Below are 16,637 nucleotides of genomic sequence, written 5' to 3'. Positions count from 1 at the left end.
ATCCTGCTACCTGTTGGCAGCTCAGCGGCTGCTCAGCTCGGGCTGGACTCGAACCGCTGTTGCTCAGAGCTCAAACTCTTGAGCGAGCTCTTAACCCAATGAATATTCTTTTAAAACTACAGGCTACTGTGTGTATAGTGGATTGTAGGGGTGCAGGGTGGAAATATGGAGGCTAGTTAGAAGGTTGTGACTGTCACCTGGTAAGAGACAATGGGAGCAAAGAAGATAGAAGTGGGCAGGTAGATTTATAGCAGTAAAGATGTGGCAATTTTTGTTAGTCACATGTAGGGAATATCTGTCCTAAAGGGTTAAGGGAGATCAAATGACGTCTTGATGCAAAGCCCCTTGCCTGCGTCCACCTGGGCATTCAGTTAATAGTGTCTTTCATTGCATAAAGAGATGGCAAAGGACAGGATGAAACAAATACAGGACAAGCCCTTCCCCAGATCCTCAGGAGTCTTGGTCAGTTTACTCTAAACCAATGATTTCCAGTCATCATCATGATTATCATCACCGTTGCTATTTTTTAAAGAAGAGAATCTATTCCTAAATTAGAATATGCTTTGTTGAATGAGAGATAGGGTTCCTGGAGCTCCCCCAGTTTTTAATCTTCATTTTCCCTTGATGGTCTCTGCATTCGCTCACTCAACCCTGGGCCTCTATAAAGCCCGGGAATACCACGGCTATGGAAGGTTATGTTTTGGGATAAGGTTGCTGTCTAGTCCAGCCAATTCTTTCACTAGACATGAATTGTGTCACCAGTAAGTGTGAACAAGAAAAAAATTTGCCCTCAAGACTTTCACAGCACCAACAGGTAAACACTGCACATGTACACATGTACACACACACACACACACAGCGCACAGCATGGTTATGTGTCAAGAATGCCTGTGCTGAAGAGGTTGGGACAGGCTGCATGGAAGGAGTGACCCCTGAACAAGTACTCAAGGAGTGTGCTCAATGAACAGGGGAAGGTCAGGCCCTCCAGACGAAGTCAGGTGGGGTCTTAGGTTAGAGCTCAAGAAGCAGACCCTGAGATGAGGATGTATGCGCAGGTAGTTTATTCAGGAAGGGCCCCCGCTGAGATGGGGAAAGAAGTGAGGAGACAGGATAGGGAAAGAGAAGAAGGGAAGTGAGGGGAAGACTGCAGGGGACCCTGGCTTCAGCCTGATTTTGTGGGGAACTCTGGAGAACAAATAACACCTCCAAGTTTGTCCACCCTGGAGCAAGGGAGCTAGGCTGTCAAACTTCTGTACCTGTCAGCCATTAGCTAGGAACTGCCCCAGATAGGAAGCCCTAAGGTACTTCATGCTCTCCTGATGCACCCTGGGGGAACATGGCCTCTAAAAAAAAAATGCCATCCATTAGAAGTGAAAGCATACAAGAGCTGGGGGTTGTGCATCGCAAACTGGTAGATGGACCCAAAGGGAGCTGGGCAGAGAACCAACAGTGTTTGACACAGATGGACTCGTCTGCACTCAAACGTTGGGTGATCTACTCACCGTGCTTGCCCATGTCCCATTGTGCCTAATGACTTCCTTGTTTTAGATTTGTTCGGATACGTTCCATTCTTGTAACGTGCTGGGCATTTAATGTAATTAGCTCTTGTCACTCTCACGTCACCTGTGAAGTAGGTGTTATTACTCCCATTTTCAATTGGGGAAACTGAGGCTCCAGAAGATGAGGGGACGACTAGCCTGAGGTGCACAGCTTGTCAATGCGAGGCCCAGGACTGGCCACCAGGCCTGCCCATTTGCAAGCCCCAAGTCTTCCTTAATCCTTGGTTTCTCTGCCCTGTGCTGTCCCTTGCCCTGCGCCCACCCACAGTGAGAGCATCCTTCAGAGCAGGTGGTAGGAATCACAGTCTTGGGTGGTAAACAGCTGGCCCTTTATCTTAACAGCAACCTTTGGCTCTGGTGTCCTCAGACACACATCATGTTCAGACTTAGTGGTCTGTTGCTTCTGGAGCACTTCCCGTTGTGTCTTAGTCCCTAATCAGATGCAAGTTACTCATCAAGAGGAGAGTTAGCGCTGCTCCAGGACCCTCGAAAGCTTGCGGTAAATGAATCGCCTTCTCCTCCCTTTAAAGAGAGATCCTAAGGATTATCGGGAGTAGTAGATACACAACCTCTCAGCACAGTAAGCTCACAACAAATGTGAGCAACAAAGGAGTGAGCACTGGCCCACCTCATCCCTCTGCAGACTCTAACAGAGCAAGGACTTGCTGGAACCCGGCACCCAGCAGGCATGGGCATGGCTGACATCTGTTTATCACAGCACAGACTTGCAGCGTTGATCTTGCCAAATGCACAGTTTATTTTCTGTTCATTGATGTCGTCTCCACAAGCCCCCCTGCTCCTCCTGAGCTGGTGTGCTTTCTGAAGGCTACATTCTGAGAGCAATTGAAGACATGGTTCCCCTGAGAACATTTCTCCCCGCCCGCACAACCCTGGCCTTCCCCCACACCTCCACAGGCTATAGGTGGAATCAGAAGCAGGTGACAATATCATCTCATTGTTCCAGATGCTCTTTTCTGTCCACGTTTCACTTTTCATCAATTCCTTCCCTCTGTGAGGCATGTGTGATGTTGACTGTGGAGAGCCTCTTGCTATCGTAACTGACCATTAGCCAGTTGAACCTCCCCTGGGTGGGGGTGTGGTACTGACTGAACTGTCCCCCCAGCACTGAAGGCCCTTTGTCCAGCAGAGACCTGGGCCAGGTGTTCCCCTTTGTGGTCATGTCCTCAGGCCTTATGGAGACCTGAGCATTTCCACCTATGACATTAGGCATATTTGCAATGGTAAGAACATAGAAATTTCCAGAAACACAGAAATGAATCAAGCACTGTGGTTTAAGTTCACCAGCTGCCTCAGACTGGACGTTGGCTCCTGGTCGCTTCCTGGTGCATTGTACTTTGCAGCAGCAGGCAGGATATCAGTGTCTGGGCCATGCTATCGCCCCAGCCTGATGATGTCCTCAGGGGCTCTGTTGAAGCACATCCTCCTGCTCCTATTTTCTTGTGTTTTGTTAGTTAGCATCCAACACAGAAGCCCTCCAACTTCAGTCCACAGCAGGCCGTCCTCCATCCCCCTTCGCCCATCACACTGTGCGTTCCTCCTCTGTCAGCCTCCTACCACCTCTAAAAGCAGACTCCCCCTCATCCTCAACCTTTTATCTCTTTTCATACCAGAAGCATGGATCTGCCCTGGGGAAACCAATTCCTCTGCAGTCCTCATACTGGGGCTCTTTGTTCCTTGAATCCTCACAGAAAGTTCTCCTACATTCGTTTTGCAGCTAAAGTGCTCTTTGCAAAATGCAAATCATGTAACTCCCCTAGTTAAAACCCTTCATTGGCTTCCCATTTCTCTTAAGATAAAGCATATAATTCTTAACATGGCCTCCAGCCCGTCCCATTTCTCCAGCCTCATCCTAAATATCTTCCTCTGGCTTCTAGTTCAGTATGTTTGCTCCAACCTCACTGTCCACTGGTAATGTCTCACCCCTGCCAAGCTCACTCCTGTCACAGGGATTTTACACATACTGTTCCTTCTCCTTGGAATAATGTTCCCTCCCCCCCCCCTTTTTTTTTTTTCAGCTGAGCCATCCTGCCACCTATTGGCAGCTCAGCTCAGGTGGGGCATCAAACCGCTGTTGCTCAGAGCTCGCACTCTTGAGTGAGCTGTTAACCTGTTCCCTCCCTTTTTTGACTAGTTAACTTCTGCTTACCTTTTAACTTGCAGCTCAAGCAGTTCATCAAGAAACTTTCTGATTGCCATGCCTATCTCGGCCTTTTATAACCGGGAACCTCTCTCTCTTGTGGCACTTTCCAGAGTTATAATTTTGCATATGTATCTAATTGGCCAGTATTCTCTACAAGCTGAAAGCTCTGAGAACGAAAGACTGCCTGTTTTATTTATCAATGAGTCTCCACAGTCCTTGGCAATAGGTGCAACGCATACATTTGTCAAATGGATGGGTGGACAGATGGGGTGGATAGACAGGTGGATGAATGGATGGACCAAGAGATGGGTGGGTGGATGGGCGGATGGATGGATGCCCAGGACTCTTCCCCAAAGAAATAACACTTGCAGATACATTTTTGAAGTAGAGAGAAGAGAGGCACACTCAGAGACTGCAGCTTCAAATCCCATCATCTCTTTTGTTGTAGACTAAATCATCCATGCGTCAACTAACGTTATGGCAGAAACGACATTGGCTTTATTAATGTACTCATTCATCAATCACATAATGAATCACCACCTGGACTGAGGGGACAGGAGAGCATGCATTCGAGCTCTTGTTCTATAAGAATTCAGTTTGCTGGAGCCCATTGACAGGAAGATACATCATTACCTTTCAGAGTGGGAAGGGCTTAAAACTGGGACTTTGAAATGCTCGCTGTGGTTTTAAAACTAAGCTTTGTGGAGCCCTGGGTTCCCTCAAGTTAGTTCAGGGGCCGCTGGTCCTGCGGTAGAGTGATAGACAGGCTTGGGAAGGGGGTTGAGCAGGAGAGGCTCTGACTGCCCACCTTCTTTACAGCCAGGGAGTCCCCGCTTTTTTCTACTTTATACATTGGGACACTCCAGTAGGTTTTCGCTGCTAAAAGAGGTTGAGAATGTCCATGTTTCCAAAGCTCCGAGAATGATTAATTAGGCTGAAAAGAGAGACGTGGGTCAGGCTTCTTGGAAGAAAAGGTGTTGGAGCAGAGTTGCTCTCTTTAATTTTTTTTTCACTTGGCTTTAAATGCTCAGTTACATTTTGTTTTTAATAGTAAAAAGTAGAAAAGAGAAAGAAAAATACCCGTAACCTCAGAAACCCCCTACTGACTTTAAAAGTTTCCTATCATTTGGCTGCAAAGCTGAAGTCTTCTGTATATTAAATTGATGTCCTGATTTTTTTCACTTTTCATTATAATAGTTATTATTTCTCCCATGTTGTTATCATGTTTTCAAGATTATTTAAAACTTGGAAATCAGGCAAAAAGATGATGTCTCTTCAACGGCGCCCCGGAGCACTCGCTAGCCCCTTTCTACTCAAAGTGTGGTCCGTGGGCCAGCAGCATGGGCATCGTCAGGCACTCACTTCACTTGGAGGATCTCAGGCCCCAACCCTGACTCCCTGATTCAGAATCCGCATTGTATCCAGGTTCCTCGTGTGATTCTTGTACACGTTAAAATGTGAGAACAGCCCTGGTCCCACAGGCCTGCCTAATCCAGGGCCCAGCTTCTGTGAAGATACATATTAACCCATAAAAGACTGGTAAATTATAAATGACTTTTCCCAGAAAAGATGAAACTGATTTCTGTCTGGCAGAAAATATAATCCCAATGGTTATATAGTTTATTGTCTCTCGGGTATTAACCAGTTTTGTATCTGATTTCAAAATTCTTTTTGTTTTTTCAATGACTACACGTATATTCAGATCCTTCTTTGAACTAGCTTTGCCATCCCCTGATTCCCTCAAAAATGAATTTTAAAAGTCTTTAATGTGTATTTGCTGTATTTTTGTATGAGAGTCATGTTTTAACTTTTTGAAAATCATACTTTGACAGCCAGGTTTATCATCACCATTTTTAATAGTGATTAATTTGTGATTAATCAGCATTTTCTTACTTATGGCCCTATTGTTAGACATTGAGGATATTTTAATGCCTGCACCTATCTAAATAATTGTGCAGTGAACATGTTTGAATTTAAAACTTTTTCTGTATTTTATATTTCTTACCTTTGGGCAAATTTTCAAGGACAGAATCAGTGGATCCAAGGGTAGGAACATTTGTAAGATGAGCAATATTGGAGTATGTCAAATGAACATGAGCAGAGGAGCATTCCAGGTAGCAAAAAAGCAGCCCACGAGAGGCAGGAGACCACAGGCAGGAGACTCACAGGGGAGATGACGCCAGCTGACCAGAATGCGAATGCATACATGTCCCGCCAAGGGCTGGAAAGGTACCATGGAGGCCAGATTGTACAGATCCTGGTACCCTGAATTATAATATTCAGTATAAAGGGAAGCCATGGATAGTGTGAGCTGAGAGGCAACATGATGAGACCTACGTTTTACAAAGATAACAGCAGGGAGGCCTCTCCAAGGTTTTTGTGCTGGTGAGAAAAGACCAGATCTGAACTGGAGATGGAAACATGAGGATGAAGAGAAAAGATGTTTAGAGAAAGGGGGACTTGACCAAGATTGCTAGCTCTTCAGTGGTGGAGACGAGACCTGCTTGTCAATGCTTCTTGGCTCTCTCCGAAGTCCATGCTTTCATTCCTTCCTTTGGGTTTTTATCTAAGATATGCCCTCTTAGCACCATGGGATGCTCAGATCATCACCCCCAAATGAGTTTATTAGAGTCGTGATGTGTGGGAATCATCTCTGCCAAAGCATCAAGCACACGTCCAAGAAGATGAATGGCATCACTAAAAACAAAAGAAGAAGCACACATTCCGGGGATGTGACAGGGCAGTCATGTGGAATTGGCCAGACTAAACTGTAGTGGATACTCTTCACTGTGTCTGTAGCCTCACGACCAGACCTCCAGCGTGGCTTTGCTGGGGTGTAGATTTCTGCCACCGAGGGACGGGTGGTGTCCCTGAGAAGCCATCAGGGTTGCCCAAAGGGCTGGACTTTACAGCTGACCCCTCACTGAGCTCACAGCCTGTCTCAGCATTTCATTATCAACAAGAAGGTTCAACAGATTTCATTACACGACTGTACGCCAGAAACTTTCACAAAACCTTCTCATTTTCCTTTTCAGACCCTCATTTCACCAAGGAGGAAACTGAGAGTAGTATCTTGGTTGCCTAAGGTCATACCTCTTGGCCGTGGTGCCTCATAATTCATCTGTACAGGAGACCATGAGAGATTCTGAAGGTGGGAGGGAATGCTATCCACAGCTTTTTAGGGGCAAGAACCCAGAGGCATAAATCTGTCTTTAAAGACAAGATTCTTTCATCCAAACCAGATAGAAAATAGTGGGCTCTTGAGGACAGACATTAGATCCCATTTCTCTCCCACCGCCATCCATCCCCAAGTATCCCTCCTTCATGGTTGCTCATTGTGAGAGCCCCTAGATAGGTAGGCTGGATAAATAAATTGTATATTCACATGGTGAGATACTCTACACCAATGAAAATAAACATGCCATGACCTGGATGAATCTCCCAAATATAACATGAGAGAAAGAATCCAGACACAGGAATTCATAGTGCCATTCCAGTTATATAGAGGACAAAAGCAGGCGAAGTGAATTCAGGCTCTTAGAAGTCGGGTAGTACCACCCTTGCTGGGGGTCGTGACTGAAAGGAGTGTGAAGGGGACTTCTGGGGGGCTAGTCACATTCTGTTTCTTGATCTGGGTGGTGGTTTCACAGATGTGTTTAGCATTCAGTATATAAAAATTCAGAGAGTTGTGCACTTAGGCTAGGTACACTTTTCTCTATATTAGACATCAATAAATCATTAAAATTAAAAAGTAGCCAACCATGCACAACCTCAAAAAAAAAAAATCTCCCTGCCAGCAATGATGATGCTAATAGGAGCACTTCCATTTGTCAAGGGCGGGCTCCACCAGATGCTGTGCGGGGGAGGTCTACCTGCATTATCCGCTTGCATTTTATGGGGAGGTGCTGTTCTACCCCTAGTTTGCAGATGAGAAAAATGAGGCTCAGAGAGGCCAAGTATGTCACCCAAGGTCACACAGCCAGTGAGCATGTGTTGCCAAGAGGCCTCATTTCCATTCCCAGACTGACTACTGTTTTGTAGGCAGTTTTCTTTCATTTGTCTTCACCTAGAAAGGAATGATTTCTGCTGTCGTTCACACCACATGTCAAGCCCGGGCTGGGCTCCATCATGCTATGGGCACTTCCGGTGGGAAACATTCTCACGTTTGCTTTGCCTCCTAGGTGGTCTTCGAGGCCTTGCACAACCTGGAGCCCCGTGGCTACGTCGTGGGGTGGATCATTGCCATAAGCTTGCTGGTGGGAATCCTCATCTTCCTGTTGCTGGCTGTGCTGCTCTGGAAGGTGAGTCTAGTGCGCGGTCGCAGGTCCCCGTGGCATGCCCACAATCAGATGCCCGGCCCCCCTGCCTCGCCAGGGTGAAAGCCTACTGGAAGAAAGAGCATTCCTGTGAGAACCTTCATGGTGCCGGTGTAGCAGAGGGAGGGCGGTGTCTCCTTCAGGTGGCAGATGGAACGTTGGCTCCTTTTGAGGCCCTTCGCAACTGCAGATTGGACCACTTGAGAGGGAGAGCAGAAAGCTGACTCCCCTTTTTTCTTGCCTTCCCATCACTCCTGGCGTAAGGTGGGAGCCCAACTCCAAAACTGAAGTGTTGGGAGAACAGCTGGAACTCGGGTGGTTTACCATTTCCTTAAAACAAACAAACAAGGAAACTACAGAGCAACTCCGTTCCTTTCCCTTGTGGAATATGAGAAAGGTTTCTGTCCAGACAGCTCAGGTAACTGTGATGAGCTGCAAGCCTGGAGTCCTGCCTGGGTAGCTGCATCCTATGTCCTCCCACCTAATGGTGGTGCATTGGTAGGTGACCAAGAGTGTAGATTGGCCCCGCCTCCGTCACCAGGGAACACCTGCTCATCCTTTGTATCTTGTCACCTTCTCAAGGAGAAAGGGGTGTCCTCATCTCAAAGTCTAGGATGGTTTTTTTGCTTCACATTCTCCTTTCAGAGACCTGGAGTCCTTGGACTTCAGAGCCTCTGTATTCATCAATAATGGTGTCAGAGCGGTTAACTGATGAAGGTTTGTCTGTCCCAGTGAGGGTCTGTTCTCATTCCCACTGTGTCCCAGCTCCTAGAACTGCACCAGGGACCCGTAGCTGGGACTTCCTGACACCAAAGCCCTGCTTTTCCAGTGTTTCAAGTTTCAGATGCAGGTGGAAACAGCCTCTTATATTACTATGGAAGGATGCTTTAAATTCAAATAATTAGTCTCTTTGGGATTAAAAATAATTTGTATTTATGGATCAAGTATAGTAACCTATCAATAAGAAAAATAAGTTGTAAAACACTCAGAAATCCACATCCCAGAAATAACCATGGTGAGCACACTGTTCTCTTCTTGACTTTTTTGTTTGTTTGTTTGTAAAATAGATGTAGGCCGGGCATTCCATAGCATCTACTTATTTTTGAGTAGTATGTTAAATTTTCCAGTAACATACTTGATATATTTTCAGGTGTAGTACCTTGAAAATTAAAGCAATGGGTTTAATTATTAATCTGAATAAAAGTATAATAAATCCACTTTCTCCAAGAAGTCTAGATACACAGGGAAAATCGTGTTGTTATTGTACATTCAGATCGACAGTTGGACCAATTGCTTTCGTTTTAGAGATACTGTACCTGAAAAAGTGCCTGGAAGCAGAAGAAAACTTTATTGAGCATATTACTTGAAAATAAGTTTATCTTATGTTCCATGCTTTTCGGACATCCTGCGTTCTGTTTTGCAGCCTGTTTTTCCCTGAATGCCATATTGTGAACATCTTTCCATGTTCCCATTTCCAGCGCTGCCTTACGGCTGCAGAGGTCTGCAGATTACTCACTCAGTCCTCTGAGGCTGGAATGTAGGTGACTCCTGGGCTCACACTTCTTTCAACAGTGCATTGGTGGATATCCTTGGAGCCAAATATTTGCACACAACATTCTTTATATGCTTAAGATGAAACCCTACGAATGCAATTACAGGCTCAAAAGAAATGCATATTTTAAGTCTTTTATTACATATTGCCAGTTGCCCTCTAGAAAGGTTATACCAATTCACCCCACACACACACACACACAAACAGTATATCAAAAGTGCCCAATTTCCTCTCTATTTGCCAGGAGTGGATATTACCTTTTTAAAAAACGAAACTGCCAATTTGTTGTTTGTTTAATCCGCTAGATAGATTCTTAATTCTCCCCTTTCTCCACCTTCTTCCTGCTGAGACAGCCTCTGGTCTGTGGGTAGAGAACAAGACAGCTCAGTGTTTGGGATCTGAAAAGACAGCAGGACTTTAGGGGCGGGGTGGGAGGGGCGGGGTGGGGGGTGTTCCTTCTGCCTTTGTATGGACTCTTGAGATGAGAGGAAATGCCATCCTCTCTCTATGGTTGTATGCATAGGACAAGACAGGGACACAGAGTGGGGAGCATGGTGGCCATGCCCCACTTTATGTCATGATGTGTATGCCCTCCTTCTGGTCACCCCACTCGGCTCTGCCACTCAGGGGTGCCCCATCTCTGAGCACATGTTTTCGCCTGCTATCTGCTTTGCTCTGCTTTTGTTGTGTTTGTTTATAAAGGATGTGGTTGCAGGAGGTATAACTTGGGCTCTCTTGAGGTAGCCGGGACCCTGAGGTCACCCATTTGTGTGTGATCCAAAGAGCCAGGATCCGTGAAGGCAGACATCACCCTCTGCCATGGACTGGGAGAGAGAGCAGACTGGTGGCAGTCAAGGGAACTGAACCTAGACAAAGTCTTGCCATTACTAAAGAGGTGGAAGAAAAGGGTCTAAAAATGCTTTGAGGAAGCTGTTGAATGATGTCATGTGGGACAAAACAGCTTTGTGTATCATCCAAGAGCAGTATTTCATTTCAGCTAACATTTATCGAACACTTAGAACCAAACACTGGGCTAGGCACCCGGACACAACAGTGATTATGACTCTTTCTGCCCTTGAATGCCTCACCATTGGCCATCCAGACCTGCAGACATATTGAGAGTGGTGGGTACTGTGCAGCAACTTCTCTGGAAACTGAGAAGACACCATTAATGCCCCCCCAGCCCTGTACCAGGGGACTGAAAAGACCATGGAGTACAGTGTGGTACGTGAGGGCACAGGCTGTGCAGGCTGACAGCTGTGGACTGGAACCCTGCCTCTTGAACCTGCCAGCTGTGTGGCCTCAGGAGGGGCACTTACCCTCTATGACCCTGTTTCCTCCTCTGTAAAATGGAACCCATAACGTCTAGCTTGAGGTACAGCGGTCACCCAGGCAGATTGCTTAGCCCTGCACTTGACATATAGACGCCTCCGATGAAAGTCAGAGGACGTTTCACAGATGAGGTGTCATTCAAATTTGACCTTGGATTGGGTTTGACTTTTCCAGGAAAAGAAGGGCAGATGGATATTCCACACAGAGAGAAGAGGAGGTGCGAAAATAAGCAGGGTTTGTGGGGAGCAACTTGTGAGGCGTGTCCGGGGAGAGCAGTCAATGACTCGCAATTAGATCAGCTACCTTGGTTGTGATGGACCCTGCCGACCAGGAACAAGGGGAAGCATAGGGGGCTGTACACAGAGCAGTGGTGTGACCAGATCTGTTTTCAGAGGGAGATCTGGGGGCAGGGCAGGGGCGAGGGCACTCTCCGTGGGTGGAGAGGAGGGGGCCACGTTAGAAGAGGCAGGATTGTTTACCAGTTGGACTTGAGAGGTCAGAAAGGAAGCAAAGTAGCAGTCTCTCACTGTTTTTAGCTTAGACAATGAATGGTTTCCCTTAACCAGGATAGGGAAGGCAGGGTTTGAAGTCGTTTTTGGATGAGGAGGAGTTTAGTATTGGGCTTTGTGAGTGTGGGTGCCTACAGGAGACTAGACTGGGCTTGACTCACTCCCAGTCACCCTCGCCTAGCAGAGGGAAGGTCAACAGAAAGACGTTCCTGTCACCTCACTAGCCAAGGAAGCTTTCTCTTCAGTTTCTAGGGCTGGACATACTTATCTCAGGCATCATGGAGGCCATTTTTTCCAGTTGCAAAAAAGCAGAAATCCATTCACAGCCACTTAAGCAAGAGAAAGAATTCTGAGGATGCAAGGGTACTCATAGACCCCAAAATGTGTGCTTCCAGACCCAAAAAATGTCCAAAACTCAAGGCAGGTATTCCCCCTCCTCCCCTTACTCCCTGTGCTCTACACAGTCCATTACCACTACTGCTCTGCATACCTGCACCATTCTTCTCCAAAACATACTGGCTTTCTCCATGCTTCCCTACACCCAAGAGAAAATAGATGCTCCCGTCCCTCCAAATGTACATCTCAGTGACCGCTCGCCACAGCCACAGACTGAAGAGCCACCTCTGATGCCCCATTCTCCCAATCTGGGAGACAGAATCTGATTGGCTCAGCTCAAGTCAGATGTCCACTCCTATCATCTGTGGCTAGAGACAAAGAGTTGTCTGGGAGAGAATCCAAGTGGCCCAGTTAGGGTCACATGTCTCCTACTGATCCAAACAGCTGAAGCTAGGGCAGGAGAAAGATGCAAGATGGCAGTTTGGGGTGACAGGGTAGGAATGGGGGTGAATCCCAGAAGAGAAGGAAATTAGGCAGATACCCCAAAGGCATTCACTCCAGCAGGGTTTCACGGTGGTTAGTGGTGCTGATGCTTGTATCGTACCAGTTAGCTATTGCTGCATAACTAACTCTCCCCAGAATGAATGGCTTTAAACAACCAACACATTATATCTTACAGGGGTTTATCTTATAGGAATTCAGGAAGGGTTTGGCTGACTGATTCTTCTGCTTTGGGGTCATTCAGTGGCATCTCCCTGGTTGCTGGTCTGATCTGAGGAGTCCAACGCAGCTTCACTCACATGCCTGGCACCTTGGTGGGGATGGCTGGGAGCCTGGACTCCACTGAGACCCTCTCCCTTTCCATGTAGACTCAGGGTCTCTCCAGCAGAGTGGTCTGACTTTTACATGGTGAGAGGTGCCGAGAGAGCATGGTAAAAGCTGCCAGTTCTCTTAAAGGCTGACCCAGAACTGGCATAGCATCGCTCCACCATACTCTGTTGGTGAAAGCAGTCACGTGCCAGCCCAGATTCAAGGGAGGGGAAATAGACCCTGCCTGTCAGTGGGAGGAGGGGCAGAGGGTTTGCGACCATCTTTTATCTGCCACATTTATGATGTTCAGAAATACGGGCAAAAATCCTAATCTTTTCTTTAAAAGTCACTGTTGTTATCTTCAAGTCGATGAAACCTCATCTCTCTTTCATGTCATAGATAAAAATCACAATTGAGCTCCTTTAGGGAAAAGAAAACAAAAGAGTGAACCATGGTATAGCATGCATGTGTGCATTTAGCAGTCAGAGTGGGCAGCCTCTTCAGGCAAAGCTACAGTGCATAGGGAGCTTGGCGGCAGGCGCTTCTTTAGGAAAAATACTGTCTTAAACCGTGAACTAAATGTGATGACTTTATAGGAGGTTGAAGAGGGCAAATGAAATGTAGGATTACTTGGAAGACCTACATATTCCTAAAACTTCAACTGCAGCCCTCTTGTCAACTCTGATTCCTGTGTCTATAACCTGAGAATGATGCATTACGTGTAGTGACTAGAGATCCAATATCACATTCCCAGTCCAGCACATAGAAATCTGTTGATTAATGGGCCTGCAGTCCAGCCTAATATTTGACTTACATGGGAGGTCTTATTGCTTCTGGCTGATTACCATATTTCCTATATAATCCCCTTCAATCCTTTCAAGAGGAAAGCCACTGAGTGGTGCCCAGTGGCCGCTGCTGACCAGGAAACAATTCACTAGGGCCTCTGAAGACAGGTAGGCGAGGTCAAGTCCTCGTCCCTTTAGAGAGCCATGTCTCTTGAAGTTCCCTTGAGAAGAGCTCCTGATATTGCTGCCGATGGTTGCTTGCCATCCCCTTCAGCTCGTGAGCCAAAAATGATTGTTCCCCAAAATGTGTCCCATCAACACAAATCGTGCCATGGTACTGAAAACAGAACAAGACAGCTGTCCATGCTAATGCGTTCTTTGAAAGTCAGTCCTGCTGGTCAGCTTACATTAGCCTTGCAAGATAGCCAGTGACTTCAGCGAACGGTATTAGGTCCCTACTAGGTGGCAGGCTCTGGGAAAAGGGACAGAGGTGAATAACACAGCCCTCATTCTGTCTTCAAGACCTCTGGGAAAAAACAGCTAAGTGACCAGAGATGATGGATGAGCCAAGGACGCCCCGAGACGTGAGCAGAATTTGGCAGGTGAAGAGCCTGTACCACCAGCTCCTGGCCCTTCCTTCGTGTCACTGTGGGGCAACTAACACACCCATCATCCACTAAAATAGAAACCCCTTATACGGTCATCAGATGCCTTTTCCGAGAGGAACTCCAGGCTCCCGGCCTAGCGCTCAGCCACCTCCTGTCCCTCTGACTCTGGGCAGACCCCGGGGCCTTCTACGAGGCCCATCAGTTGGCATCTCGGGCACTCTTTCATGCTTGGCGGCAGCAGGCCCTGGCTCCAGTGCAAAATCCACAGCAAGGGCCCCGAGCTAACCAGACCCTTCTTCAAATACTGAAATGGATCCTAATCAGCTTTCCCAAAGCCGGGATGTTAGCAGACGCTGGGAGCCATAATTTAAACTTTATGTGCGAGGATTACAGTAGCCTGCCAAACCACCGTGCAGGAAGAAAACTTTGAAATATGAAACTCTTTTAAGGCACAAAAATCCAAATGAGTTCCCTCTCCTCTCCCTAAGCTCCTGACTGGGTTGGAAGCTGCCTGGGCCTGGTGCCTCTTCAAGACAATCAGAAAGGCCTGTTTATAGGAGAAAGTTTAATTGTTCAGAGGTACTGTAGGGATAACAACTTCCTATGTGACTTGCACCTTTAAGAAGTGCTTTCAGCTCAGTAAGCCGGCCTTGGAGTCAAGTGGTGAGAGAGGGAAGATGCTGGGATGTCTTTCATTTAGAAGAAAAAGCCTCATTTGGGGCCTCAGGCAGCTCTCTCCCTCCTTCCCTCTCCCCCCACTCCCCTCCCCCCTCCCTCGTGCAGTTTGCCAAAACACACAGGCCACCACTCAGTGAAGGAGAGAAACGCTGCCTCCTCTCCTGCTGCTTTCCGCCAAGGAACCTTTCCCTTCTCCCTTGCTTGCCCCTTTGCAAGCCGAGACAGCTTGGGACAGAGGGCAGTGCCATTGCCTTGGCAGTCCTGTGACCAGTCCTCTCCAGAAGGCCAGCACCAGTGACGGAGAGGCAGGCTGCGGAGTGTGTTGGCCGCCCTCGGGAAAGCGCTGCCTCGAACCCTCAGCTGGAGCTGATCCAAGAGCCTGCTGGTTTGGAGTGGGCTTTGGGCTCCTGGTTTTTATTTCAGAGCATAACTTCTGACCTCCAGCAGAAATACTGAGCAAAATAATTCGGTGAAATGGCTCAGAGAACATGTAATGTTTGGCAGGCCCCTCAGGGTCACCGGGGTTATCACCTTCCCTCCAGCCAGGCTGTGAGAAGCCATCCTTGCTTCTTCAAAGAAAAAAGAAAACGCACACAAACATGCGCATGTGTGCGTACGCAAGCGCGCGCGCGCGCGCACACACACACACACACACACACACACACATACACAAACACCCTTCACACTGTCTCAATTGAAACCATGTGCCAGAGACACTCGTGGGGGCTTATTTATGTCTTGAAGTAAATATTGGGCTGATGTTGCACGGTCGACGTTTCGACACAGAGACACGCTATGTAAATAGTCAGGAAACTGAAGAGACCCATAAACATAAGGCCCTGAGTTCATCCAAACAAGGAGTGTGTCCGAGGTCCTTGGAATAGCTGCCCAGGAGGCAACGCAAAGGCCAGGGAAGGAGGTGGTGGGGATCTCACAAGAGACCAGATGCCATGGAGGCCAGGCCAGTCCCTCACTCACCCTGAGAAGGGCTGGGAAAGAAGTGGCTCGTGCTACATACAGGCTGCAGACCCCAGAACTCGATCAGGCCTTATTTCCCCCTAGACCTGTGCCTCCCTAATTAGGGCCAATTCAGGGGAAATCTGTTTCCCTAGGACTTTTTCTGGCAGTGTTTTGATACACATTTATATCAGAAAATGGTGTGAGTCTGTTGGGAGGGCTCAGGGAGCTGCTCCTTGTGGCTGCAGGCCCCTGTTCGGACCAGCGCAGACAAAAGGCACACTGCTCCTTCGACTCCCAGCTGAGCTACGCTTGGCTTGAGTCGCTCCTCCTCTAGGGTTTCTGTGAGTGTTTTCTCTGCTACAGACGGAACAGTTATAAACGGAGCCTCCTGCCCGTCGAGTGGCAAAGGAAGCCCTGGAAGGTTCCAGAAAAAGTGCAAGAAAACGTTGACTCCATTGGATTGGAATTGAGTGTGGAGCTGCTGGGGGTCCAGCTTCAGCTCAGCTCTAATAATTTCCCAGCATGCTTAGCGTGGGCTCAGCTGGCAGCAAAAGACATAGGTTTGCCCAGTACTTCTCAAAGAGTTTCCCCAAAGTAGCCACGAGCACTAGCAAGAGTGAATAGATATGCCTGCTGCAGGAGAAAAATGTCTTTGAAGCCTTGATTTATCTTAATTTTTATGAATTTTACAAGTCCGTATACTTTATATTATACCTGTACTTTAATGTAAAAATTGAAAACTCAGTTTTCCAAAAACTCTTTGAGAAAAATTGACACCAGGCAAAGACTCCATGCCTTGTGCCTTCTTAGCGTGAGTCCTGAGTCCACAGTTGTGTGCCTCCATGGGCTGCAGTGCCGAATTTGCCGAGGGGACCAACATAAAAAGCTGTCATTGTGTTTCGGGGATGGAAGACGTCTGAGAATGCCATTGGTCTCTTGGGCAGAGACAAAGACACTGGGGTTCAGAGCCAGAAAATGACCTACCCTGTAGCCAAGGGGCACTTAATTGGAGCGTGAGCAGTAATCAGGCC

At 47.4% G+C, this 16,637-nt stretch overlaps 1 protein-coding gene across 1 annotated transcript in view; it reads left to right on the top strand.

The window, feature by feature from the left end:
• The window catches only part of ITGA9 (integrin subunit alpha 9), a 330,870-nt gene that overhangs the window by 305,331 nt on the left and 8,902 nt on the right, over positions 1–16,637 (top strand). Inside the window, exon 27 of the mRNA XM_019647245.1 lies at positions 7,902–8,021. Within this exon, the coding sequence (XP_019502790.1) occupies positions 7,902–8,021 (120 nt within the window). The remainder of the gene's footprint in view (positions 1–7,901; positions 8,022–16,637) is intronic.

This window comes from Hipposideros armiger, unplaced genomic scaffold, assembly GCF_001890085.2.
Source record: "Hipposideros armiger isolate ML-2016 unplaced genomic scaffold, ASM189008v1 scaffold_109, whole genome shotgun sequence".
Classification (NCBI taxonomy): Eukaryota; Metazoa; Chordata; class Mammalia; order Chiroptera; family Hipposideridae; genus Hipposideros; species Hipposideros armiger.
The sequence above is the reverse complement of the archived record's forward strand: the minus strand, read 5'-3'. Positions and strand labels throughout refer to the sequence as shown.